Below are 26699 nucleotides of genomic sequence, written 5' to 3'. Positions count from 1 at the left end.
GCGGTTTGGAAACAAAAAAAATTATTTAGTCAGCCACCAATTGTGCAAGTTCTCCCATTTAAAAAGATGAGAGAGGCCTGTAATTTTCATTATAGGTATACCTCAACTATGAGAAACGAAATAAATCTAGAAGATCACATTGTAGGATTTTTAAATAATGTATTTGCAAAATATAGTGGAAAATAAGCATTTGGTCAATAACAAAATTTCACCTTAATACTTTGTTATATACCCTTTGTTGTCAATGACAGAGGTCAAAAGGTCTTCACAAGTTTTTCACACACTCTTGCTGGTATTTTGGCCTATTCCTCCATGCAGATCTCCTCTAGATCAGTGATGTTTTGGGGCTGTTGCTGCGCAACACGGACTTTCAACTCACTCCGAAGATTTTCTATGGGGTTGAGATCTGGAGACTGGCTAGGCCACTCAAGGACCTTGAAATGCTTCTTACGAAGCCACTCCTTCGTTGCCCGGGCGGTGTGTTTGGGATCATTGTCATGCTGAAAGACCCAGCTACATTTCATCTTTAGTGACCTTGCTGATGAAAGGAGGTTTTCACTCAAAATCTCACAATACATAGTCCCATTCATTCTTTCCTTTACATGGATCAGTTGTCCTGGTACCTTTGCAAAAAAAACAGCCCCGAAGCATGATGTTTCCACCCCCATGCTTCACAGTAGGTATGGTGTTCTTTTGATGCAACTCAGCATTCTTTCTCCTCCAAACACAAAGTTCTATTTTGGTTTCATTTGACTATATGACATTCTCCCAAATCCTCTTCTGGAAGAATCATCCAAATGCTCTCTAACAAACTTTAGATGGGCCTGGACATGTACTGGCTTAAGCAAGGAGGACACGTCTGGTACTGCAGGATTTAAGTCCCTGGTGGCGCAGTGTGTTGCTGATGGTAGCCTTTGTTACTTTGGTCCCAGCTCTCTGCAGGTCATTCACTAGGTCCCCTTGTGTGGTTCTGGGATTTTTGCTCACAGTTTTTGTGATCATTCTGACCCCACAGGGTGAGATCTTGAGTGAAGCCCCAGATTGAGGGAGATTACCAGTGGACTTGTATGTCTTAAATTTTCTAATAATTGCTCTCACAGTTGATTTCTTCACAACAAGCTGCTTACCTATTGCAGATTCAGTTTTCCCAGCCTGGTGCAGGTCTATAATTTAGTTTCTGACGTCCTTTGACAGCTCTTTGGTCTTGGCCATAGTGGAGTTTGGTGTGTGACTGTTTGAGGTTGTGGACAGGTGTCTTTTGTACTGATAACAAATGCCATTAATACAGGTAACAAGTAAAAGGAGAACAAAGGAGCCTTTTAAAGAAGTTACAGGTCTGTGAGAGCCAGAAATCTTGCTGGTTTGTAGGTGACCAAATGCTTTTTTCCACCGTAATTTGCAAATAAATTCTTTAATAATCATACAATGTGATTTTCTGAATTTAGTTTATTATTTTGTCTCTCATAGTTGAGGTATACCTATGATGAAAATTACAGGTCTCGCTCATCTTTTTAAGTGGGAGAACTTGCACAATTGATGGCTGACTAAATACTTTTTTGCCCCACTGTAACATGGCTAAACACCCTGTGAAGTATACTTTGCAGGGTACTTCAGGCCGATTGGAACGCACCTACTGCCTCTAGAGGTGTGTACAGAGGTCACTACACATGAGGAGTGCATCGCTTCATAGCCTTCTTACCTTGACACACCCTTGCTCTGGAATTTTTCCATTGCCCTAAGGTCCAATCTTTAAAAAAATACATAATTTTTTTTTTTTTTTTTTTTACATCATGTCCACAAAGCTGTTTGGTCCCAATTCTGTGGGTTCTTATTACATATGGACATTCTCTTACTCTCACTACTAAACATACAGTAAATACGTTTTTTTTTTGTTGTTTTTTTACCACACAGCATTAATTGGTTTTTCTGACCACATTTCACTGTATAAACTAAATCTTAAGTCATTGTTCCTGCATTCACCCTATGCTTTACCTTTTGTGGATTTGTAAGAGCCTCCTTTAACTGCAGGGCTAGTGTACTGCTGGTACATATTTAACATAACACTTTAGCCTAATTAAAGTCAAGTAAATGAGAATGAATACGGCTGACCGTTGTCTTGGGTTTTCCCACTGCCTTCAGAGAGCATTTCGGTTTCTTCTGCCACTTTAAATATGTACTGTAACTGTTGTAACTGTGCATGAAAGAGTCAATGTTTCATCATTGCTATTTCAAGAATTTCAAATTTTTTTATGGGCTGCATCAAGATTATATCTTATAATCTATATCTGCAGCTAAACCTAATAAATGAACAACAATCGCCAGAAACCTGCTGTACAGCTTACAGTACCTTTTTGCTGTGTGGTGATTACAGACCCTAAATTTAATAACACCTCCCACCACACACACTCAATCCACTCACCTGGAAGCTGCTTGATCAGGTACAGTAGGTAGAGTCAATAAAAAATGATGATTGTTAAGGTTATCTTTTGTATTTTACAGAATTTAACATTATTAGGATCTCCAAATATCAATAATGATCATGAAACAAAATATGTATTATGCAGTGCTTCACAAAACAGGATATAAACACATATTAAGCACTAAAATAAACTTAGTTTGAATAAACATCAGTGCAATAAATCTATTTTATTATTCTTTGAACCTCTACAACTTTAACCTATTGACCAAAAACTGTTACTTTAATTGAATAAACCCTGAAGGTCTATTCATTAAAGCTTGAACAAAAGTCGTATGCTTCTATAAAAGAATACACACTGAAATGAAGGGCCCCTGGATTGATGAAGGCTGGTGAGAGCTAGCATCACGTTGCATGGTGTCTCGAATGTCTCTCAGTTAGGAGTTTCAAACCTTGCTGGATGCTCTGATGGAACAAAACCTGTGTATGTTCATCCAAGCCCACATGTTATGACTCCTGTCCAAGACAGGCAGTAGCTTAATGACAGCTTCAGAGCATAGGCACAGAAAGTACAATACACTTGCTTCAGGGTACAGTGTATCAGGATACAGTATCACCAGGACTCGTGTTCATGTTTCCATGATGTGTGCTGTGATTAGTTTTTGATCATGCATGAACTTGTTCTGTAATAATCCTTAGTTTTGGTTTTTCTCAACCTTGACATTGTTTATTTTGCATATTATTATTTTAAAGGGCTTTCACATAGCACATACAAAATAGAATATATGTTTCTTTTGATGCTCAGTGTACTTATTTCAAACTTACAAGATTTTTTTTCGTCCTTTAGGCACGGTGGTAAAGGGTTATGGGTTCGAGGTTAAGGGTTCGATTCCCGCCTCGGGGGTTGTGTGCATGGAGTTTGCATCGTGTTCTCCCATTGCTGATGGGTTTCCTCCGGGTGCTCCAGTTTCCTCCCACAGGCCAAAGACATGACTAGGTTAACACCGTTCCCAAATTGCCTTTAGCATTTGTATGAGTGTCTTGTAATGGATTGGCTCCCTGTCTAGGATGTGTTCCCAAAGTCTCCCCTGGTCAAAACGTATTAAGTAAAGCTGAGTTCAGCTCCAGGCTGTTACTCACTCTGTGAGCTTTTCCCTCACCTCTCCCTCCACACTGTCCTCTTTCACACAGCTCTGTTGTGTCTCTGCTTTCTCAGTGTCCGACTGGTCGCTGATGTCCTCTCCAGCATTTAGTCTGCGAAGCTCCTTGGGATCCAGGGCGTAGTGACACACCGTGTTGGCCCTGCCACACACGTCCCCCTCGCTTAGAGACAGGACCTCGATGCCGCCGGAGCTCGGCTCTCCCTCCTTCCTCTCGGACAGGAAGGTCCTCTGCAGCATCAGCTTCTTCGCGGTGTGACACGTGTATCTGAGCACAGGGCTAGAGCTCGATTCTGTCCGATCGTTTCTCTGCTCTTCAAAGATCACGCAGGTGCCCAGTGCGTCCTCGTACTCCCCGGCGAACACGTAGCGGTCCACCTGCACCATGGGCTGCTCGGTGTTCATGCCCAGCACCTTACACACGCCGCCGCGCTGACACAGCACCTCCGAGTCAATCACTCCGGAGAGCTCGGCCACAACCAGCTGCTCCTCTTCCTCCCATTCGTCCTCCATCGCTTTATCTTCACTGAGAAGGTTTAAACGCCTTGCTCTTTTTGAATTTATCACTTTACTGCTTGCGGTTCCTGTAAACTTGGCGTGTAAAAATAACGCGTGTTTTTTATTACTACCTGTATTCTGCTTTACAAAAAAAAAAAAAAAAATCCCGCCTCCTGCACTCGGATTGGCTTTTTTCTTCTTCTTCATGACATAAGAAGCTGAATGTCCAATCGACGCCAGGTATAAATGACGAGCTTACATTATTGAGCGGTCTATTCACCAATCAAAATCGAAAGCTGACAAAAACAGGGAGGTACTCAAGTTATTACAGCATATTTTCTTGAATTATTTGAAAGCTCTTTTAAATCATTTATTGGACTAACATTTTTTTTTATAATATATAAAATAATTATTTAATATTTTGCGCCAATCATTAAAATTATTTTTTTCTTGTGAAATCTCGATAACGGGCTTAAGTAAACCTGGCAAACAAACTAATAATAAAACTATTACATTTCATTTAAAAATAGCATCGTGCAATAATTTGTTACAAAATTATTTTGCACAAATAATCCTTTAATGGTCCCCGCTCCGTCGGACATTGGTGCATAGTAGTAATAACTTCACCTTATGAGCCAATCCTTTGGTATAAGGCGGGGTTTGTTTCAAAACGGGTGGGGAACACCACACACACACACACGTTTGCTAGTGGTGACGCAAAACGTCTGCGACGGAAGTAGCTCGTGTTGGTCTTCCTGCAGTCCAACGTGCTCCAGAAATATTCACGTGTGTTCCGTGCCGAGATCCTGGAGTTTCTAACGAACCAGAACACAGACTAGCGCCGTTAATCCCCGCAGTCTTGGGGTGCGGGTATACATTAGAAACAAAGTAGAGGTGAGTAGACAAGTTCCGCGCGTTTAAAGTAGCACAGAATGGCACGGAGTTCATGTTGAGTAGCGACATGCTAGTTAGTCGATTAGCTAAGAGAGCATTTCCATGATTATTCTTCATCTTAAAACTTAAAAAAGAAAGATATGTAGATTAATCGCAGTGATTTATGCATATTGACATCTTAAGAAAACAATTGTGTTTCGTTATGATTTAAATGAAGACATGCTGATGTAACTAATGGGATCACTAGTTTTTCTCCCAGTCAGTCAAGTTAAATAAACTTTTTATTCACTCAGTATCTTTGCATAAGAAATGTAGATGCACAGCAGCTTTAACATATAAAACAAATGCATAAAAAATATTACCTTTACCATTACGCCAGTCTGACTACGCTCTTGCCTGACCAGTTGTCTTAAAGCTGCCTTTTTTGTCCCCAGGATTTATTTGTGTACAGCTGTGCAAGATCAGTCATGGGGAGGAAGTTTGATCCCACCTCCAAAGTGAAGCGTGGACCTGGACGGAAAGCCAGGAAACAGAAAGGCGCAGAGACCGAGCTGGCCAAGATTTTAGTGAATGGTAAGATATAACGCTTGCACACAGATATAGGGTAGAGCCACAAATACCTGTACTGTACAATTAATTCAAATTCAAATTTTATTTGTCACATACACAGTCATACACAGTACGAAATGTAGTGAAATGCTTACACGACCGCCAGTGACCTTAAAAAGAGAATTAAAACTTATAAGTAATAAATATCAATAGAAGAAATATGATAGAAAATTTAAATAAAAATTTAACTAGAAAAAATAGAACCTGAAAATAGAAATATACTGTACACATAGAACTATAATGGTGTGCAAGTATGCATAGAAATACTTTAAAGATTGAGATGTGTGGGATAGTATGCAAGTGCAGTCACGAACACTGTAGCTTCTATTCGGATGTCGTCTGACCACATACACGCCTGTGATTCCATAAGCTTAATTACTGTCAAAAATATTATTGCAATAAGCATCATGGCTCTTTGTGATAAGGCAAAGGAGGAAAAATCAATTTGGACGTGAATCAAAAAGGTACAACTGCAGTATGCCATATAGTGTAAAGTATATTGTTGGTGTTTACACAACATTCAAATTCTGTAACGTCCTGTTTCACACAACATGCCGGCGTTAAGTGGCGCATACCTGTAGTTTCCTGATGTAATGCTTTTCATTCTTTGTTGTTTTTTTTATGTAAAACCAAGATGGAAATTTACCATCAATTCCTTTTCACCTGAAATATATCATTTTCATAAAAGAAAAAAAAATGTAAAAATTAAAAAGAGCATAATTTCACCTTAAATTATGAGGGGTGTTTATGACAAACCAGGATTTGTAATGTGAATGAAGGCATTAAAACTGATTTATAGAATATTTATGGACATTTAGAAGACTTTATGTACAGTACGGTGATGACTCGTACTTGCAGTAAAACATTTAAATGATGCAAATGTTTTAAAAATATGTCCATGAACGACAATCTCGGCCGAGGTCACTCGGAGCACACTGCATTCATTCACATAAACATTTTGCATGCGGAACAACTGATCCTTGAAAATCAACATATAACTTGTGGCCAACTTGGATTTGATATGCATCTGTCAGTAGGAACTGTACACACAACTGTTATTCTGCACAATCAAAAGTCCTGGTTTGACTTGGACACCCCTCATATTTGCCGTTTCTATAACAGACATTTTGTTCAGGTACTATAATACTAGCTACCCGTGTCCACTGCAGAACTTTTATTCGGCCAACTTGCACTAAAAAGGGAAATTGGAAGGCTTTAATAAACCTGTAATAGGAATTGCTATTTGTAAAAAGACTTGACGTTAAGTGCTTCAATCTTTGACGTTTAAAATATTTGTTTTTATCCTTTGAATACACGATATAAATAATTAAGGGAAATAATGGAGTGTTCGGTTTTACTAGTAGTTTTTAAAAAGTATTTTTAAAACTCAACAATAAATATGTGATTAAAAAGATTATACAGACCCAAGACCGCTTCCAAACTACTTATTAAATAGAACTTGCTCTTATGTACATAAGAGAGAATGATGACTTCCTAATAAATAGTGCTTATAGATCCCGATAATTTGGCACAAGGTCATTCAGGAGAGTGTGAGTTCAAATCCAGATAGAGCCATGGAAGCAGAATTTTGTGGGAGCAAAATATATGCAAATTTACATATGTTTTCGTTTGAGGTGGTAAAATGTTGCAGTTCTTTCATAATCCTAGAGGTGGTGCACTCTAAACTATTCACACACTGGCGCGCAGCAGTCCTATTGGGTGATCCCTGGTGTTCCCCGGCTCTAGTAGATATGTGTTTCTTCTGAGTCTGTGACGCTGCATGAGCAGCTGGTCGAAAGGACATTGATTCACAAGACTTGGAGGAAGCATGTGATAGCCTGGGTGAATCATCAGGAGTGCTGGCTGATGGGTGGGAATTGGCGGACCATCAAAAGAAAAAAACCTTTCTTGCACATAGACATGTTGCGCATCATCCAGAGAAAAAAGATCCAAACTGTGATAATGCACACGGTTTATATCTATTTGTGTCTGAGACATATTCGAATTAAATATACACCCACCAAACAACACAGTTCATTACGTACAACTGTTTCTATGGCCTATTGAAGTGGCTTGGTTTATCTCTAGAGTTTACATTTTCTCTGGGTGAAAATGCCTTGTCGATGCTAGAGGTTATAGGAGAATGGTCAGACTGGTTCACTTTTATAGAAATGCAACAGTAACTCATATAACATCTTGTTACAACTGAGTCATGTTGAAGGGCAGCTCTGAACATGCTACTCATTGACCTTTGAAGCAGATGGGCTACAGCAGCAGCAGGAGATCAAACCGGGTGAATCTCTGTAAAACCCAGTACTAGCAAGGTGTAACTTCTAATGAACTGCCCAGTGAGTTTACATTGCATTGTGGCATATCCCAGTGGTCCAGAACATTCTTGTCAGCAATATGTTCATCATGGGAAACAAACATGCATCTAAACATATGACCACTGCAACCAGAGTTATAAGATGATGTCAGATGAATGTTTCTTTAATTTAATCCAGTTTTATTGGATAGTCATTGTAGCAAAGCAGCTTTACAGAAAATAAAATGGAAATATGTTCGAAAAGTGTAAGGAAATGTGTATAAATCTTAATGATTAGATGAGAAAGCCGAGGGCGATGGTGGCAAGGAAAAACTCTCTGAGAATGCAATAGGAAGATACCTTGAAAGAATCCAGATTAACTAGAGAACTAATCTTCATTTGGGTGATAACGGAGAGCAGGGTTTGATCAGCAACTGTACTGAGGCTCAGGTACAAAACTGTTTGTGGGAATTTCAATCTTGATCTATTGCACGACTGTAGTCACAAGCCATTAGAGAACAGTCTGCATCAGCTGCATCACAGTTCAAGAAACTGTTCCCAGTCACCACACAGGGTCCTTCATGCGATGAGAAGTGAGGAACCAGGATGCGTCAGACAGGTTTGGAGGGTAGAGACCTTATGGTTACCATCATATGGTGTGTAAGGTGAATGAATACCAACAGGACAACCATGACCGCATAACTCAAAGGTTAAAAAGAAGGAAACGCAGACATACGCAGGAAACGCAGACATACTTTCCTGTGAAGTAAAGCAACCAGTCTCAGCATGTGACAGCAGTGTTTTCATCCCTGAAACACTTAAACAGATCACTTTTGGATGAAATTTTTTATTAAGGCATGAAACCTGAATTTCCTGTGTTAGTACCATGCATCTGCATGCTGTCTCACGTGTGGCTATGCTAACAGGATAGAGAGACCTGCTGTCCAAGTCTGAGGGGGTCGATGGTTAAAACCCACTGCCTCTACATGTACCGACAGCACATCAACAATCGATTAAGTTATATATCGCGATTCTTTTGTGTGGTCATTTTCATACATTATTTTACTACATATATATATATATATATACACACACACCATCAACAAACCTGAGTAATCATAGAGATCACCTGCTGATGGAAAAAAAATGCTCCAGGTTACGTGATATGAGTTGATTTGCATAATAAATGCATAAAAAGAAAATTGAAGTCAGGAAACTATTCATATACAGCATGCATGAAATGACCAGCTGTACACGGGGTCTTTGGAGAAAAATGAAACACCGAGCTGTATGAGATTTTGATGTCTTCGGGGAAAACTGCATAAAGTGTAAACATTTTGTTTCTAATTGTTTCAGAGGATGAGCCTAAAAAACTGTCGAGTCGAGGCAGGAAACGGTAAGATACTTTTCTTCTCATCATCTCCTGTGTCCTTAAGCAGTCCGTTAGAAGTTATTATTCGTGGTCTCAGATTGCTTTATTGATTTGCTGAATGTCTGCAGTGCTGTGAAGAGAGCGCAGGGTGCCACTGATCACACGGAAGGAAAACAGCCCAAGAAAGGTACAAATCACTGAAATGTAATTGCACGCACAATTTTCTCCACTTTAAGGAATGAGAGCTTGAGCATTCCTCTAAACGGAATTAACGTTCCTTGTTCGTCATTTGTAGGATTCTCTGATGACAACAGCAAATGGCTGACACCAGCACAGCGAAAGCGCAAAATTGACCATTCAGAAGGGGACGAGGACAGCGACAGCCAGTGGGAGGAAGAGGAAGAAGATGCTGATGAAGTAGAGGATATCGAGAAAGGGGGAAAAGTACAACTTATAGCTGATGATGATGATGATGATGATGATGATATGGTCGATGACTATGGAGCGATGGAAGACAGCAGTGAAGGAGGAGAACAGGAGGAGGAGGAGGCGGGCAGTGATGGAGAGGAGGTGTGTAAAATGTTCTCTAAAGCAAAAAGGCATAAAGCTAAGTTTGCAACTTTTAAAGTTTAAAGATTTCCCTCCCTTTGATTTCAACAGCTGCTGCCTATTGAACGAGCTGCCAGGAAACAGAAAAAACGCCAGGAACCTGCAGCACAAGAGAGTGAAGATGATGATGAGGATGATGATGAGGAGGAGGGGGAAGATGAAAAACTGGATGATGAACAGGAGGAGGAAGAGGAGGACACGGTGCAGGCGCATATTGACAACATGGACAGCTTTAAACTGCCTGGTGCAAAAGAGAGGGAGAATGAGGGTGAGTCATAGTCACTGGCTGCATGATATTTCGAAGGGAAAAAAAAAAAGAAAAAGCCCTGCATGGTTAACTGCTTCCCTCTTTGCTTTTGTGTTTGGTGTAGGACTTTTGCCTCTAGACCTGCAGAGCGTCCACCAGAGAATTAAAGACAACATCGATGTTCTCTCCCACTTCAGTGAGAAGAGAGAGGAGGGGAGAGAGCGATCAGAGTATCTCTCGCTGCTGAAGTCAGACCTTTGCACATACTACAGCTACAATGCCTTCCTCATGGGCAATCTCATGGATCTGTTTCCTCACGCTGAGGTGTGTGTGTGTCAATGTGTGTGAGGGGAGAGAAAGTCAGATCCGTTTCTTTAGGCATTAAAGTTGAGCATAGTTACATAACATAAAGTTCTGGTATTAGTCTTGGCTGCGTCACTTTGTCTTCTCCATTTTGTTTGCGTTTAAGGCCTTAAAGTCTGGTACAGGATGTAATACTAGCAAGTTTTATTTAGTGTTATTTTGTTAACACTCATTCTCTATACCACTTTATCCTGTATACACGGTTGTGGGGGGCCCGGAGTCTATCCCAGGAGACCTTGTCACAAGGTGGGCTACACGCTGAATGCGGTCACAATCCATTGCATGGCACACACACACACACACACACACACACACACACACACACACACACACACAACTTATGTACACACTATGGGAAATTTGGGAACGCTAATTAGCTTAAACGGCATGTTTTTGCACTGTGGGAGGAAACCACCAAGCTCCTTTTTTTCCCCCACAGGCACTTTCACTATTTACAATAAAGTGATCAATACTGACTGTTATAGGTTTTATGGATTTGAAAAATATCGCAAATATCTTTTATGATTGGACTAGTTTTAAATGGGTAGAGTATTAATTACCTGTATAACTCTGTGATTATATTCGAGCCTGAATCAGTTATCTCTCATTTTTACAAGCTGTAGGTTCATGTGCCTGGAAAGATCGCGTCCTATTTAACCATTTAAATAAGACCAGTGGAGTTATTATACGCGATTCATATCTGAACTGAGATTTTGGTATGGATTCCATTGTGTTACGTGCTTTTGTACTTTTCTTCATACCAGGAAACATTTTCTCTCCTCCTAAAAAACTAAATGGAACATCCATAAGCCCTGCAAGTGCTTTTAATACATTTCAAGACATATTAAGTAAAATGTGACAGCAGTGTTTTCATCACTGAAACACTTAAACAGATCACTTTTGGATGAAGTTTTTGATTAAGGTGTGAAACTTTGATTTCCTGTATTAGTACCATGCATCTGCATGCTGTCTCATGTGTGGCTATGCTAACAGGATAGAGAGACCTGCTGTCCAAGTCTGAGGGGGTCGATGGTTAAAACCCACTGCCTCTACATGTACCGACAGCACATCAACAATCGATATACAAGCATATATACAATCGATAACAAGCGTATATCACGAATGTTTTTGTGTAGTAGTTTTTATGTATATATAATATCAAATTTTTAAGGTGGTAAAATGTTGCTGTTCCATAGCATGTCATTAAATATCAAGTGATTTCATAGTAAAACTTTTTTCTGCCTCACTTTGGGAGTATTAAAGAATAAGGAACTGTATTGATTTTTCTCTTGTGAACGCTTTTTCTTAATTATGTGGTATTATGTGTCTTCCGTTAATTAATTATATTCATTGTATTTGTTTTATATTCACAATTCAGCTCATAGATTTTCTGGAGGCCAATGAAGTTCAAAGGCCTATCACCATCAGGACTAACACCCTTAAAACCAGGAGGAGAGACCTGGCCCAGGTAACGGATTTATATAGATTTAACTTCGTGTCCAACTTAAAATGTGTGTGGAAAATAAATGTAAAATATATTTTTGTTCACACAGGCTTTGATCAACAGGGGTGTAAATCTGGATCCTTTGGGGAAGTGGTCTAAAGTTGGCCTGGTCATTTTTGATTCCTCAGTTCCCATAGGTTAGTCCTGTAAGAGTTGAGCTAAGTGATGTGTTCACAGGGAGACTTCTTAGGTTCTGTTTCTATCATGTTTAAAAATTTGAAGGTGTTCAGTCATTTGTTTTCCTTTTTCTTTCGTCAGGTGCAACTCCTGAGTATCTAGCAGGGCACTACATGCTGCAGGGAGCCTCTTCACTGCTCCCTGTAATGGCGCTCTCTCCCCAGGAGGGGGAGTCTGTGCTGGACATGAGTGCAGCTCCTGGTGGAAAGACCACCTATATGGGTAAGAACTTCTTATCCTTTATCATGCTTTATGAAGATGATGCGGACCTCTTATTGAGTGTAATTCTTTGTGTACATGTAACTTCTTTTTCGATTTTTATTTTTCCACAACGTAAAAAAAAAAAAAATTGTATTAATTCTTATATGTAAATATCTCTGATGTTCTTGTTATTGGTAACTGTGAGTTGTTATTATTAGAGGATTTATATCTCATACTTAAGCAATATAAAGCTGGATACTTACCTGAGTTTGGGATTGAATTCTTTTCCTTAATTATGTGGGATTATGTGTCTTCTAGCCCAGCTGATGAGAAACACAGGCGTGATAATTGCTAACGATGCCAGTGCTGAGAGACTGAAGAGTGTTGTGGGAAACATCCATCGCCTGGGAGTCACCAACACCATCATCTGTAACTATGATGGCAGACAGTTTCCCAAGGTCTGCTTATTCTCCCTGTTCATCCAACATCTTTTAATAATCTCTCGCTTTTGTGAATTCATTTAGATCTTTTTATTATATAGTCCCTTTTCTTATTCTTTTTTCACATTTCACTATTTGAGTTCCTGGTTTTGGGATAATGGGCTAATTTAATTTGTTTTGTGGTTTTCTTATGATTGGTAGGTGATGGGCGGTTTTGACAGAGTGCTATTGGATGCTCCTTGCTCAGGTACAGGGGTCATCTCCAAAGATCCAGCTGTGAAAACAAGCAAGGTATTTATTAAAGATTATTATTATCATTAGTAGTAGTAGTAGTAGTTAAATATGTGAATGTTATAGACGTGACTGTTCTGTCAGTTTATTTATGATAAGTAATTTAGTACTTAAAATAAGACATTTGAAACAGTGTGTTTCAGTGTTGTCTAATCGGACACTTTTTGCATAAGAAACGTGGAACACAAATTATTTTACAGCTTTCTTCTGTCATGTTTGTGATGTTTCACTCAGTTTCATAAGAGAAATGTGTTGCAATTAGGGGTGTAATGGTACACAAAAGTCACAGTTGACTACATTCATAGGTTTAAAGTCACTGTATGCTTTTGGGACAGTAAAGTGAAGAAAAGGACAAATTTTTATTTACTATAATTTCAACTTGAAACATATAACCTTGTACAAACTGGTAAACAGTGGCAAATTAGCCATAGTTTCCTGATCACATAACTAATGCACAAAAAGAAAGTGTTTTTAAAAACACAGCTTTGTAGGAGTTAGAATAGTAATATTACTATCTACTTCAAGCACGGTACAATAATCAGACGTTTAGTGGCAGTAAATCCTTTAAATAATGCACAAGCTTTAAAGAAAGCTGTGCATCTGTGAAAGACGATCTCAGCCGAGGTGGCTCGGAGCTCACCGCAATTATTCCTGGAATGCCCAATCCTTTTTTTCAACAATATTTTTATTGATTTTAAACAGGGATAGAACAGGGTAAACATGTAATGTTTCAGGGTTAGTCCACACGAAGCCGGTGCGTTCCCTATCCGATAATTTTTTTCCGTAAACACGGCGCCATCTCAAGGAATATCTGCGTACACACGAAACCACTGAAAGCGGTGTAGTGTATATGCCAGACCAGTATGGGGCGCTGTAATTCTGCCATAGAAATACACTATACACAGAGAAGAAGACTTTGAGCATGCGCATAACCTTGCGCGCTGTATACGAACCAAGATGGTGTTGTTCATTATCGCTTGTTGCTCATAACAGTTGCATAGAAGCAATAGATTTTGCTGTATTAAAGCTAGTAGGCTTTGTAGCAACACGAACACAATCATGTAGTCCGCCATTATTGTTGTTGCTGTTACGTGTGACGCAGCCGACATGTGATGACATCATCGCTTCACAAAATATACGGATTGGCTGTACACACGAAACTGCAAGGGTGTTGTTTTTAGATTTATCCCCTTTGGGACCCGGTTTCAAAAAATAGCGGTTTCAGTTTCCTAAAACGCCGGATCCGTGTGGACGAAACGCCAATACTATAAAAAAAAAGGTATACGTATACAGCGAAACGCGTCTCCGTGTGGACAGGCCCTGAGTAACCATTTTATAACCCCCTTATAAACCCCTAGAGCACCCATCCCACCCCCCCCCCCCCCCCCCCCCTGACTCCAAGCCAGCTTTACATGTGTAAGGAAGGCAAGACGCCAAGCAGATTTAAAAAAGGAAAGAGACAAACAGGACATAATATCTCCAAGACACTGGGCATAAAAGATTGAGGTTGCATCCTTCCACTTGAATAAAAGAGAAAGCCCGGGCAGGAGTGTCGCAAAAGACGATAAACTCGGTTTAGCTGGAGTTAGACACCTATCTTCCTCTCCCGTGATACCAAAAAGAGCAATCAGAGGGTCTGGGTGAAGGTTGCATTTCAATATGTACGACAAGGTTTTAAAGACATCCCTCCAGAATTTTTCCAAATTTGGTCATGTCCAGTACACAAGAATAGACAGTGGCGGTTTTAGGCATGGGCGAATGGGGCAGCCGCCCGGGACGGCATTTTTTCATGACACGTGGGGGGCGGCACACTAAGCAGTTTTATATTATCTAAGATATCTGTGCCACCCCTGCTGCTGAAGGAGCCGCACAGAAGCTGAGCGAGTGGAGAGGAGAGGGGATGAGGGCAGGGGGGTGTTAGGGGGGCGCGGAGTACAGTTCTTTTAAAAACGATTATGATGTGGAGGTGAATTGGTTTAGTCTTGACTTCTGGTCGTGAGTGACAGCGTTGGGGGAAATCTGTTGATTGTTGAATCGTCTATTACAAAGTAAACACAGCGATGGAGAGAAAAAGGCCAAAGCTGTCAGGTGCCCAATTTAGGAAAAAAAAGAAAAGAAGATGAGGAGAAATGGGCAAAAGATAAATGGATACAACAGTGTCCACAACATGAGATCTAATTAAATTTAACCACAAAATTATGCTTAGCAACAAAACTGTTGCAAGTGCAGTTATTTATTTCCATTGTTAATGTTAATGTTGGCTATAGCCAATATATTTACAATATATTTACAGTATACTGTAAATAGCATATTTGTTTGTACAGAGTATATTTTTTTTTTGCAAAAATTTGTCTGTTACGGAACGACATGTAGTATTAGTTCAGTAAAACGTGAGGTGTGTACGAAATGTTTTGCCATGTTTGTGCCTCCCGTCGGGAGGAGGTCTCACCCAGGGAGCAATTTAGTGTAGAACCGCCACTGAGAATAAGAGACGCCTCTCCACTTTTACATTTATCACAACAGGGATCGACATCTGGGTAGAAACGGGAAAGCTTAAGTTTGTAGAAATGAGCCCTGTGTACAACCTTAAACTGAATTAAAGAATGGCGGGCACATAAGGAGGTTGAGTTGATGTGCTTAAGAATTGAATTCCAAGTGTCATCTGACAATGTCAAATTTAGGTCTTTCTTCCAAGCAGTTTTAATTTTACCTAAAGAGGTGTGACTCAAACCCATCGAACCACCATAAATGGTGGATATTAGGCCTTTACTAAGCGGAGACAAACAGAGGAGGTTATCTATAATATTTGCATCAGGAGCCTCAGGGAAATTGGAATGCCTGATCCATAAAAATGGACAGATAACTCATCACCTATCTGCAGAAAACACATCCGTCTGTGGGAACTGTCCAAACAATCATTCACAAACACCATCAGCACATTACAGCAACTCTGCTGGGAAATATTGCTTTATCCCTTATAGTCCTGACCTCAATCCAAGCAATTTCTTCTTGTTTGGACCATTAAAGTGTTTCAGATATGTAGCAACGATCATGGCTCTGCCACACAAGAAATCTTTTTACCTTAATGATAACCAAGCACTAGTGAAATGGGATAAGTGCATTAGTGCAGCATGGGATTATATAGAGAAATAAAGGTGGTTTTTATCTCACAACTTTTATCCTGCACAATTTGACTTTAATGCCTTTTGTTCTTTTGCACAACTCTGTGCACTATTCTGTGTCAACAGATTGAATAGGGAGCCTGTCTTCATGACATAAAATGCCATCACAGCTCATTTATACCATATAGACAATAATTAGCTTTAGATTAACACAGACATATTCATCTGTTTAGTCTAAAACACTAACTATACAGTCCGCTGTTAAAGAGAGGAAATATACATCACTCATCTGAGTTACCTTCATAACAAAACACAAACATGGGGGTGTCCAGTGACCCACTTTGTCTGTTGAAGTCAGAAAAGATATAATTTGAACTAAGATGAGTTTGTCAGTGTATGGAGCTGTATTTTTCTTTTATACTGGTTTAATCTTTTACAGTGGTTGTGGATTAAAATAAAAAACATGCACATTTACAATTACAAAACATTTTAGAATGATTTAAAAAACATGTTAAAGCAGGAATTTGCATGACCCAAATGAGTTGAGATAATCACTTAGCCATAGTAAAAGCTAAATCACAATGAGGACTGAGGACATCTTAATGAAATACTGAATTGTTTGAATACATGCACCATTAAACCCCTAGTAGGGAACCAGCTTGGCTACAATGTTGGTATGGAATAGAGAGAATGCCAGGTATTGACTGATACTTATCATTTAAGGTGACAATGGGTTGGTGCATAATGTCCAGTGTTTGGCGACCATCATTATTCTGCGGCTTTGGAACAGCTGGTGCTTTCCAAAGTTTTCAATAATTTCCGTTTCCTCAATTTTGAGGAAATTGAAATAATATCAGCTACTGCATATAAAGTTTTAATGCTTCTCGAGGAGCATGCAGTAAGCCCACAATGTACAACATTTTCAATTTTATGTATGAAAGAAACACATTTGCTTTGAATAATTTTTGTCATTGCTCTGCCTATTAGGACAGCGGTGATATTCTGCGCTCGGCTCATCTGCAGAAAGAACTGATTCTGGCTGCTATTGACTCTGTCAATGCTGACTCGCAGACGGGAGGCTATCTTGTCTACTGCACCTGCTCCATTACGGTGAGCATTTAAATATGCAAGGCAATCTAATGAAGGATAAGAATTCTTCAAGCCTGTGCTGGACTTTTTCAGTTTTTTTCAGGCAGTCAAATGATTTGTGGCATGTAGCTTTCATCTTTCTGAAACAACCTTTAATTAAATAATGTGGAACAATTTAATTATTATAACTAACATGGCATAATCTATTGTACTTTGTGTGTGTTTTTTTTTAAAGCATAATTAACTGTGGCATTAATGATTCATTTTAAACTTGGCTAATTGTCTAACATTAGATGAGCCCCCTCATTCATACATTTTAACTAAGTTATGATTGGTCACATACACACAACTTTAAGTTCATTTGTTTGTTCAACTAATCAGCTTAATCAACAGTTGGGTCTGTCTGACTTTGAAACTAAATTAAATTGCAAAGTAGTCACATACTGAACAATAGGACAGCAGAATGTGTAATTAAGGAGTTGCTCCCACATGGAACAAAATAGTGACAAAAGATGGTGTATTACAGGTGGAAGAGAATGAATGGGTTGTGGATTATGCCCTAAAGAAGAGAAATGTAAAACTGGTTCCCACAGGATTGGACTTTGGCAAAGAAGGCTTCACCAGGTAAGGTAGCCATATATTTTGTCTCCCGGCAAGGACAAGATGGTTTGCCTAAAATCACGATAAAAAAAATTTTGTTTAACACATTTATTTAAATATACATTTATATTTTGTTCATATTTAAAACTATTGTGGTTAACATAGAGCATAGAGGTTACGACCCTTAGTCCAAAAAACATACAGTTTAGGCTACTTGTACTAATAGCTGCGTGTGTGTGCCCTGTGATGGATTTTATAGCCTTGTGCCCCAAGAGTAAAACCGTATAGACAAAGAATAAATGAATGAAAATATTTAAAACTGTACACGTCCTTTGCACAGATTTAAAGAGCGACGTTTCCACCCTTCACTTAAACTGTCTCGGAGGTTCTACCCGCATTCCCACAACATGGATGGCTTCTTCGTGGCCAAGCTGAAAAAGTTTGCAAACACCATTCCCACTGCGTCCACAGGTAACCACAGGCAGGACGATGCAAGCTAAATCTTTTAAGTAAATGCTTTATTTATTTATTTATTTATTTTCTCATTGTTTTAAATGTCTTTTGCCTTACAGAAGAGAATGAAAAGGCCAGCAAGGCAGAAACACCTGCTACATCAGAGGACAAAAACTTAAAACCTGAGTCTAAGCAACAGAGCAAAGGTACACAGAAAGCCAAGCAACAGACCAAGCAACAATCAAAAGCTACTAGCACCAGCAAAACCGAAAGCCCCACTGGCAAGAAAAAGCCAGTGTTAAAAGGTAAAAAATTAAAAGATGAAGGTCCTAAAAAGAAACGGGCAAAAATGGATGAACAGAATTCAAAGGAAGGAAAGATCAAAGAAAAGCTTAAAGTCCTAAAAGTGGACAAAGACGAAACTAATGAGCCTGTGACTAAAAATGCAAAGGAAAGCTTACTTAAGAAGAAGACAAACAAAAATAATCAGAAGAACCTCTTTAAAAGAAGGAAGAATAAAATGGGGAAAAATAAATTTAAGAAATAAAAAAATGCGCAGAAGCAGCAGGAGGCTGGACAGAAGAATGGAGCTTTTATCATGAAAGAAGAAAACTTCTGTATAACTGTGGACTTTAAAAAGACTTGTCTCCTATGTGCTGGACCCTGGACTTTTATTTGCTATTTCTGTCAAAAACCAAGCAAAGTATATTGTAAACAACAATATGTGAATACATTGTCTTGGTTTATTTGTAAGTGTAATGGTGTGAGAATAAAATGTTCTACCTTACCTTTTTAAAATGTTGTGTGAAAGCAGACCTTTTAAATTTTAGATTTATATATATATATATACTGTATTAGATTCTTTACGTTTTATGTAACTATTCATTTTCATCAGCTACATTAATTTGATACAAATATAGCAGACTTTGCCAAAAAAAAACTACTAGTTTTTCATATTCTTCACAGTATGTTCATATTCTGCTTTTAAACATTAAAACACATCTCCAAACATCTAGAAAACTCTACAGGTATTGTTAATAGAAAATGTAGCCATGCTGCGAGTGCTCAGTTTTAGCCTTTGCTCTTGCCTGGATTTATCAGGTATAAATCATAGTGAAGGTTGCATAACTATGAACAAACCACAAGCATTTAAAGTACTTAAAGCAAATGACTCGGCACTGTGTCATGAGCCCCATGCAGCAATATTGAAATATCTGTAAAAATATCAAAACCACTAATACTCACTGGCTTGGAATGGCAACTGTGGGTAACCAGAGATATTAAGAAACTTATAAAATGTCTGCCACTCCAATTTGTATCATAGTGCGAAGACTTGGGAAACCTGAGAAAACTACAGAAATGAGACGATACAATTCTTGCTTTATGACAAGTACAGACTGCTAAACCGAACCGTTATACAATATTTATTAGTTAATTACAGAAGTCACATCCAGAGCATATGACATTTTACTGGTTTTAAGCAAACACATACTGTCAGCTCCAGAACTACTGGCATACAGTATTTAGTAAACCATGCAATGGCTATAAAAATATCTACATGCCTGAAACTGCCTGTTTCATTGTAAGTCCAAACCAATCAAAGCTGTAATTAATCTGTCTGGAAGAGGATACAACTGCCTTTTCTTTGCCCCCAACAAAGAAACAGGGAATAGGATCTTTAAGTCCTAAAGGTAAATTTTCCCCCAAGGATTTACAAACTACACAGGTTGGCCAAACGTATGTGAACACTTAACCATCCCACTGATGAGTTATAACATTAAAATGCAAAACATTAAGCGCAATATTGTGTAGGTATCCTTTGTGCTGTTGGAGCAGTTTTGGACCCTCGGGACCTGACTCCACAAGAACTCTGGTGTGCGCTGTGATGGCTGGCACCGGGACTTAGTGGCGGATCTTTGGGTGCTGTGGATTGCGGGGTGGTCCTCCGTGGATCAGACTTGTTTGTCCGACGCATTCCATGGATGCTCGGTTAGATTGAGATCTGGGGAATTTAGAGGCTGGATCAACAACCTTGAACTCTTTGCCTGCTAAGCTCCATACGTGGCAAGCTGATACATCGAGTGTCCTGATACATTTCAGCAATTTATGCTACATTGGCTTTTTCTGTGGGATCATGCAGGATGAGCTGGCCTTTGGTCCCTACAAGCATAAATTAACCTTGTGTGCCCATGGTCCTGTCACCATTTTACTTGTATATGCTTGCCAGAGTCGGGTATAACGTATTACTGTAGTCTAATTAATTTTCCTGATAACGCAGTAATGTATTACATTTTAGGTGCATGTAATTGGATTACAGTTACCAATGTCAATAACATCACGTTACTAGCATTACAAATGTAATGTTAAAAAATATGTATCAAAATGCAAGTACTGGAGAAACAGATGCGTCTTGAGTCGTCGTTTAAAGATAGTTTTGATGTTGTAATGGGAGCGCTCTTTTTGCATGGGGGGCACCACAGACATACATGGGACAGAAGGAGGGGACACCAGCAGGGAGCCTACGGAGTAAGCGAGGAGCGACAACAGGATGAGGCACACGCCTATCACAGGAGCACACAGTGACATGTTTTCAAAGCAACGTAATTAGTAATCTAATTACTTTTTACATGTAATAATCGGTAATGTAATCAAATTCCAATTTTAAAGTAGTAAGTAGTAATTGGTAGTAGATGACTATTTTTGAGTAACTTCCCCAACACTGATGATTGCTAATCATTTTGACTCAACAAATTCAGTGTGGCATGGTGGTGGTGTTGGTTTTGTGGCTGATTGGTGAATAAGTTCACTGAACATCCCATTCCGAACCATGTACGTTAAGATGGAGTTGCCCCACCCCAGCTATAACAGCCCTTACAGTCTTTTACAAGATTTTTTACATGTGTCTGGGCAAATTTTTGCTCTGTCTTACCTGGATAAGTTATGTCATGAGAACCTACTTAGGGGTTGGTGTTGGCCAAGAAGCACCAGTGGTCTAACATGCCTCTTGGTAATGTCCATAAAGAGGAGACTTTCCAGATAGAGTGACTGGTCATGTACTGGCCAAGGATTGTTGTAGGGTTTGTGCTGGCAATAACAGGGAACACTGACCACATACCTTCTAATGGTATGCAATTCCATTTTTTAAAAAATTAAAGAAGAGGTATTTTTTTTAGTAGGTTTTATTTTTGAATCAGTAGTGTTGGCAGAAATAGAAATTTAGGTGTGTCAGTGGGGAGTCAGGATGTGCCCTATCTGAAAACTGTCAGGGATTCTGTCTATATCCAGTGATGCAATCAGCATACCTAATCAAAATAAACCAACTCTTTAATCTGATGAACGACTCCTGTTGTTTTCTTATAATTTGCATTTTTCAACTTTACTTAGCTATCACCTTAACCATTCACTAAAATTCTGATTCACCAAGAACTTCATACTTTGCATCATGTTTGTTTACGTTTTAATATTTGTAAAATCGGCAAACTGCTTATTGCTGCTATGTTGGCAAATAAAATAATCATTCTTTCATAGATATTATTGTGCCTGATGTGTCTGCACTGTTTCATTAAAACATCCTGAACATATGAAAATTTCTTTAATTTTTGTGAAGCTGCTTTGAGATAATGACCATTGTTAAAAGCGCTATATAAATAAAATTGAATTGAATTGAATATAACCAGGGGCACTGGAATATATCCAGCCAGCTCATAGAGTCTACAAAGTAAATTGTTGTACTAAAGGCCAAACCTAGTCTGCATGGCAAATGTGTGGTGATATGGGCTGGTCATACAAGTGTGTTTAAAATTAGGTAGAAATTATGCACAAAACAGCAGACCACAGCAATGGCTTATAAAGGAAGGCAAGGCTACTCCACCACATCCTCACCACTTCTTGCAGAGACGCCATCCAGAGAGTCCTCATCAGCTCCATCAATGTCTAGTCAAGGAACTTTAGTGAATGAAAGTGCAAAGTTTTGCAGTGGATAATGAAGATATCATGAGGGTCTATCTGCTTACAGAAGAAGACACATACCAGAAATGCTGACTTTGTAAATCTACCAGATTTACATCTATGATGCTAGTGGTGATTATTTTAAAGATGTTTTGAAATCAAGATGTTGGGTATCATTTACATTTAGGCATTTGGCAGATGCTCTTATCCAGAGCGACTTACATTTTTATCTCATTACACATCTGAGCAGTTGAGGGTTAAGGGCCTTGCTTAAGGGCCCAACAGTGGCAACTTGGTGTTTGTGGGGTTTGAACCTGGGATCTTCCGAACCATAGTCCAATGCCTTAACCACTGAGCTACCCCTGGCCCTGGCTTTTTGTCAGAATGTTTTTGACATACTTGACTGTGCTGGCTATAGATACTGTAGCACACTAGAAGAAAACACCGGTCATTATGCCTACAACCATAATTCCTTTCATCCTTTATGTGTAATTCACTGATGTTTAAATGACACAACTTCACTCTAACAAAGGCTCGGAGCTGTCCCATAGAAAAATGTAATCTTCAAAACTAGTTGAAATGCTGAGAACTCCAAGGTGGCAAGCATGCAGAACATCTATTCTCTACTAGATATTAGAAGTCTATTCTTCTCTCCTGCTTGAAACGTGGGGTCTGACGGGGTTAGTGTGGGTCGGATGTGGCTATGTCTAAACTGTCAGTGCTGTATGAATGGTAACCTGCGTTTTGTGGCTGACTTGGCATTAACCTTGCTGACATCTGACCACGGTGCATTCATCGAGTCTAACGGAGGCTTGTGTTGGGTTTGTTTAGCACGTGAACTCCCGCCACGAGCCTCGCTTTTCCCGCCATTCACCACGATCACCATGGCAACAAACGTAGTCAACCGCATGCGTCCGGTGTCTCTACTGTGAAGCGAAATTTCTCTCCTGGTAATCACTGCTCATTGTTCCAACGTGAGCACAGAGTGTGGGCAAAGCTTTGATTTTAATTACAGTTCTGTGGAATCACGCAGAGGAGATAATGGCGCATCGTGCTAAAGGCGTTCAGACCTGTGGCTAATGGAGTTTGGATTTTCCTCCTGTCAGTCCGATTGAGCACTATTGTAAGCAGTTAATTACAACGATCTCCAGCATACAAATATGATTGAAAAGGTGTGTAGGGGCGTGTGTGCGTAGGTGTGATGAAGCCTACATATCGTTCAGATCACAAATGAATTCACACACATATTACTGTGGTAAAAAAAAAAGGGCCATTTTGACTCATACTGATTTTTATTCATTTAGCACTGACCTCATTGCTCTATTATGAAATGCATTAACTATTACTACATATTGCGGAGGCGGTTCACCTTTAGTCAAAGACGTTTGCAATTTCTTTCTCTACAGTTGAATTTCATTATTTTATCAATTATATCATATGTATGCCAATAAGTAAAAAAAAAAATCCCAAGCCCAGCCATGGCACTTATCCAGGCGCTCATTAGTGTAAAGGTGCAGTGCGCAATTTCTTACTGTGATGTAAATTAATTACTTCACTTACTCCGACTCTCCTTAACTGCTGTATGTTATAGTTTGCACACTGGTCTAATATTAAAAAATGCAATTATGAGATTAATTAATGAATTTATTTATTTTACATTAAACAAGCAAAATGTTCTCCTAATATTAATTAACATATAAACGGTTTAAATATTGCTACTAATGACACCATTGTTTACAACTATATGAAAATATTGAAGGTTATTCATTCATGCTAAAATTATAAACCCACAACATGATATCATATTATAGTTTGTTTTGTTTTTTTTAAAAAAGAAAAGAAAACCTAAAATCATACACTACAAGTCAAAAGTTTAGACACGACTTCTACTTCAATGGTCTTTCCTGATTTTTAATTCTTTATACATTGTAAAGCTAAAGGCATCCAAAATATACAATAATCTCTTCTTTCGAGTTCATTGGTATAAAGATATGTGCTACTTATGCTCTGCAAAACTGCTTCAATCTGAGGTGATGTTAATAGGTGTTTTTTTTTCTTCTCTGCAGCAGACGTACGTTTTGGTCTTGCTTTCCTGGGAAGGTCCTCATAAAAGGCAGTTTCATCATGGTGCTTGATGTGTTTTGCAAATGCTCTTAAAAATACTATTTTTGCAAAAATTATTCCAGAACAGCTGACCTTCATATCTAAAAAAAAAAAAAAATAACAACTGACTTTTTTTCTTGTTGTTAATTAATAACCTAATTCCATATGTGTCATTTCATAGTTTTCTGGAAAGTGGGAAAATAAATCCAAACTTGTGTCCAAACTTTTGAATGGTGCTGTATATTAGAAAAAGTATCAGCTCAAATATGCACATTCTTGCAGGAAACAACATCCTTGAAGAATTTCAGTCAGGTTTCAGGCCCCATCATAGTGCAGAAACTGCATTAGTTAAGATTGCAAACGACTTGTTTTTAGCTTCGGACCAAGGCTGCATCTCAATACTAGTCTTGCTTGATCCTAGTGCTGCATTCGACACTATAGATCATAATATTCTCATAGATCATTTACAAAATCACATAGGTATTCAGGGACAGGCATTAAAATGGTTTAGATCATACCTGTCTGATCGATACTATTTTGTAGATCTAAATGGAGAACTGTCTGGTGTAATGCCAGTGAAATATGGGGTCCCACAAGGGTCAGTTTTAGGACCTCTACTGTTCTTAATATACATGCTTCCCTTGGGTAACATCATTAGAAGACATGGGATTAGTTTCCATTGTTATGCTAATGATACCCAATTATATATCTCAACAAAACCAGAGGAAATACCTAAATTGTCTAGATTAACCGAGTGTGTCCAGGACATAAAAGATTGGATAACCAATAACTTGCTTTTACTAAACTCTGACAAGACAGAGATATTACTCATCTTAGAAATATTGCCAAACTTAGGAGCATCTTATCCGTATCTGATGCAGAAAAGCTAGTTCATGCATTCATGACCTCCGGACTGGACTATTGTAATGCATTACTAGGTGGTTGTCCTGCATCCTCAATAAACAAGTTTCAGTTATTCCAAAATGCAGCCGCCAGGGTTCTCACTAGATCCAAAAAATATGATCATATAACCCCAATATTATCATCCCTGCACTGGCTACCTGTTCAGTTTAATTAATTAATTAATTACAAAATAGTAATAATTACATATAAGGCTTTAAATGGTTTAGCTCCCACATACCTAACCAGTCTTCTGAAATGCTATAATCCACCACGCTCCTTAAGATCACAAAACTCTGGACTTCTTGTAATTTCCAGAATTTCAAAATCTACAAAAGGGGGCAGGGCTTTTTCATATTTAGCTCCAAAGCTTTGAAATAGCCCTCCAGAGAGTGTTAGGGGCTCAGACACAGTTTCCCAATTTAAAAGTAGACTCAAGACGCATCTCTTTAATCTGGCATACGCGTAACTCATCCCATAACTTCATACTTCAGTACATCTATCCTGAATGACAACTACGCTAATTCTCTCCATCTGTTTTGTACTTTTCTACGCATTCCGAGGCATCTGGAGATTGTACCAGCTTCAGTAGACAAAGGCCAACCCTGCGAGGATCTTGAGGCATCCAGAGAAGGACCAGCTCCAGCTGAATTCTGCCTTATTATGATTGGAGCTACACATCCTGCTCCTGTGCTCCCAGTGATCCAGACCCCATCTGCCCTCTGCACCTACTGACTTATCCCTATGCTGAACTGGACTTCATGTTAATTTAAAGAATTTCTGTTATATTGTACTTTATATTGTACACATGATGCTATATCATTTCTATCTCTTATCACCCAAATGAGGATGGGTTCCCTGTTGAGTCTGGTTCCTCTCAAGGTTTCTTCCTATTGCCATCTCAGGGAGTTTTTCCTTGCCACCGTCGCCGTCACCCTTGGCTTGCTCATCAGAGACATTTCATTCATTCATCTCATTATTATCTAGACACTTTTTTCTCACACATAGACAATTTATTATTATTATTATCATCATCATCATCATCATTATTATTAATATTATTTTTTTTAAATGAATTTCTTTCATTTTTGTGAAACTGCTTTGAGACAATGACCACTGTTAAAAGAGCTATATAAATAAAATTGAATTGAATTACTGTAAATATTTTCTGTAAGAGGTTTAAAACTACATAGTGAATATACTATGTTATAGTTTGCTTCAAACAAAGTGTGTAAAATGATTGTTTAATTAAAAGTAAAATACGAATGATTAAACATACATTAGTAAAGGCTCCCTTGAGCAGTTTTAAGGAAGTTCAACTGTGTTTGTGTCAACCTGGGACTTTTAATTGGACAGAATACCATTATGATAGTAAAAACTGTGTTTATATCTCTTTAT

General features: G+C 38.8%; 2 protein-coding genes across 2 annotated transcripts; one reads left to right on the top strand and one right to left on the bottom strand.

Moving 5' to 3' along the window:
- Nucleotides 1-2527: 2527 nt before the first annotated feature.
- Nucleotides 2528-4185, bottom strand: gtf3c6 (general transcription factor IIIC, polypeptide 6, alpha). Its single transcript, XM_053494824.1, has one exon. The coding sequence runs from the start codon at nucleotides 4087-4089 to the stop codon at nucleotides 3553-3555; it is 537 nt and encodes a 178-aa protein (XP_053350799.1). The 5' UTR covers nucleotides 4090-4185; the 3' UTR covers nucleotides 2528-3552.
- Nucleotides 4186-4805: 620 nt separating this feature from the next.
- Nucleotides 4806-19148, top strand: nop2 (NOP2 nucleolar protein homolog (yeast)). The gene is made up of 16 exons (XM_053495285.1): nucleotides 4806-4968; nucleotides 5403-5541; nucleotides 9239-9278; nucleotides 9383-9441; nucleotides 9550-9824; nucleotides 9915-10131; nucleotides 10235-10434; nucleotides 11852-11941; nucleotides 12027-12114; nucleotides 12236-12376; nucleotides 12674-12813; nucleotides 12997-13086; nucleotides 17196-17318; nucleotides 17824-17921; nucleotides 18238-18368; nucleotides 18470-19148. Exons 2-16 carry the CDS (start codon nucleotides 5436-5438, stop codon nucleotides 18895-18897), a joined length of 2226 nt encoding a protein of 741 aa, XP_053351260.1. The 5' UTR covers nucleotides 4806-4968; nucleotides 5403-5435; the 3' UTR covers nucleotides 18898-19148.
- The last annotated feature ends 7551 nt before the right edge of the window (nucleotides 19149-26699 follow it).

This window comes from Clarias gariepinus, chromosome 4, assembly GCF_024256425.1.
Source record: "Clarias gariepinus isolate MV-2021 ecotype Netherlands chromosome 4, CGAR_prim_01v2, whole genome shotgun sequence".
In the NCBI taxonomy this organism is placed as follows: domain Eukaryota; kingdom Metazoa; phylum Chordata; class Actinopteri; order Siluriformes; family Clariidae; genus Clarias; species Clarias gariepinus.
The sequence above is the reverse complement of the archived record's forward strand: the minus strand, read 5'-3'. Positions and strand labels throughout refer to the sequence as shown.

Coding starts and splice junctions, on each gene's coding strand:
- gtf3c6 (XM_053494824.1), bottom strand. CDS start 4,089: ATGGAGGACGAATGGGAGGAAGAGGAGCAGCTGGTTGTGGCCGAGCTC.
- nop2 (XM_053495285.1), top strand. CDS start 5,436: ATGGGGAGGAAGTTTGATCCCACCTCCAAAGTGAAGCGTGGACCTGGA. Junction 5,542..9,238: donor GGCCAAGATTTTAGTGAATG/GTAAGATATAAC, acceptor TAATTGTTTCAG/AGGATGAGCCTAAAAAACTG. Junction 9,279..9,382: donor TCGAGTCGAGGCAGGAAACG/GTAAGATACTTT, acceptor GAATGTCTGCAG/TGCTGTGAAGAGAGCGCAGG.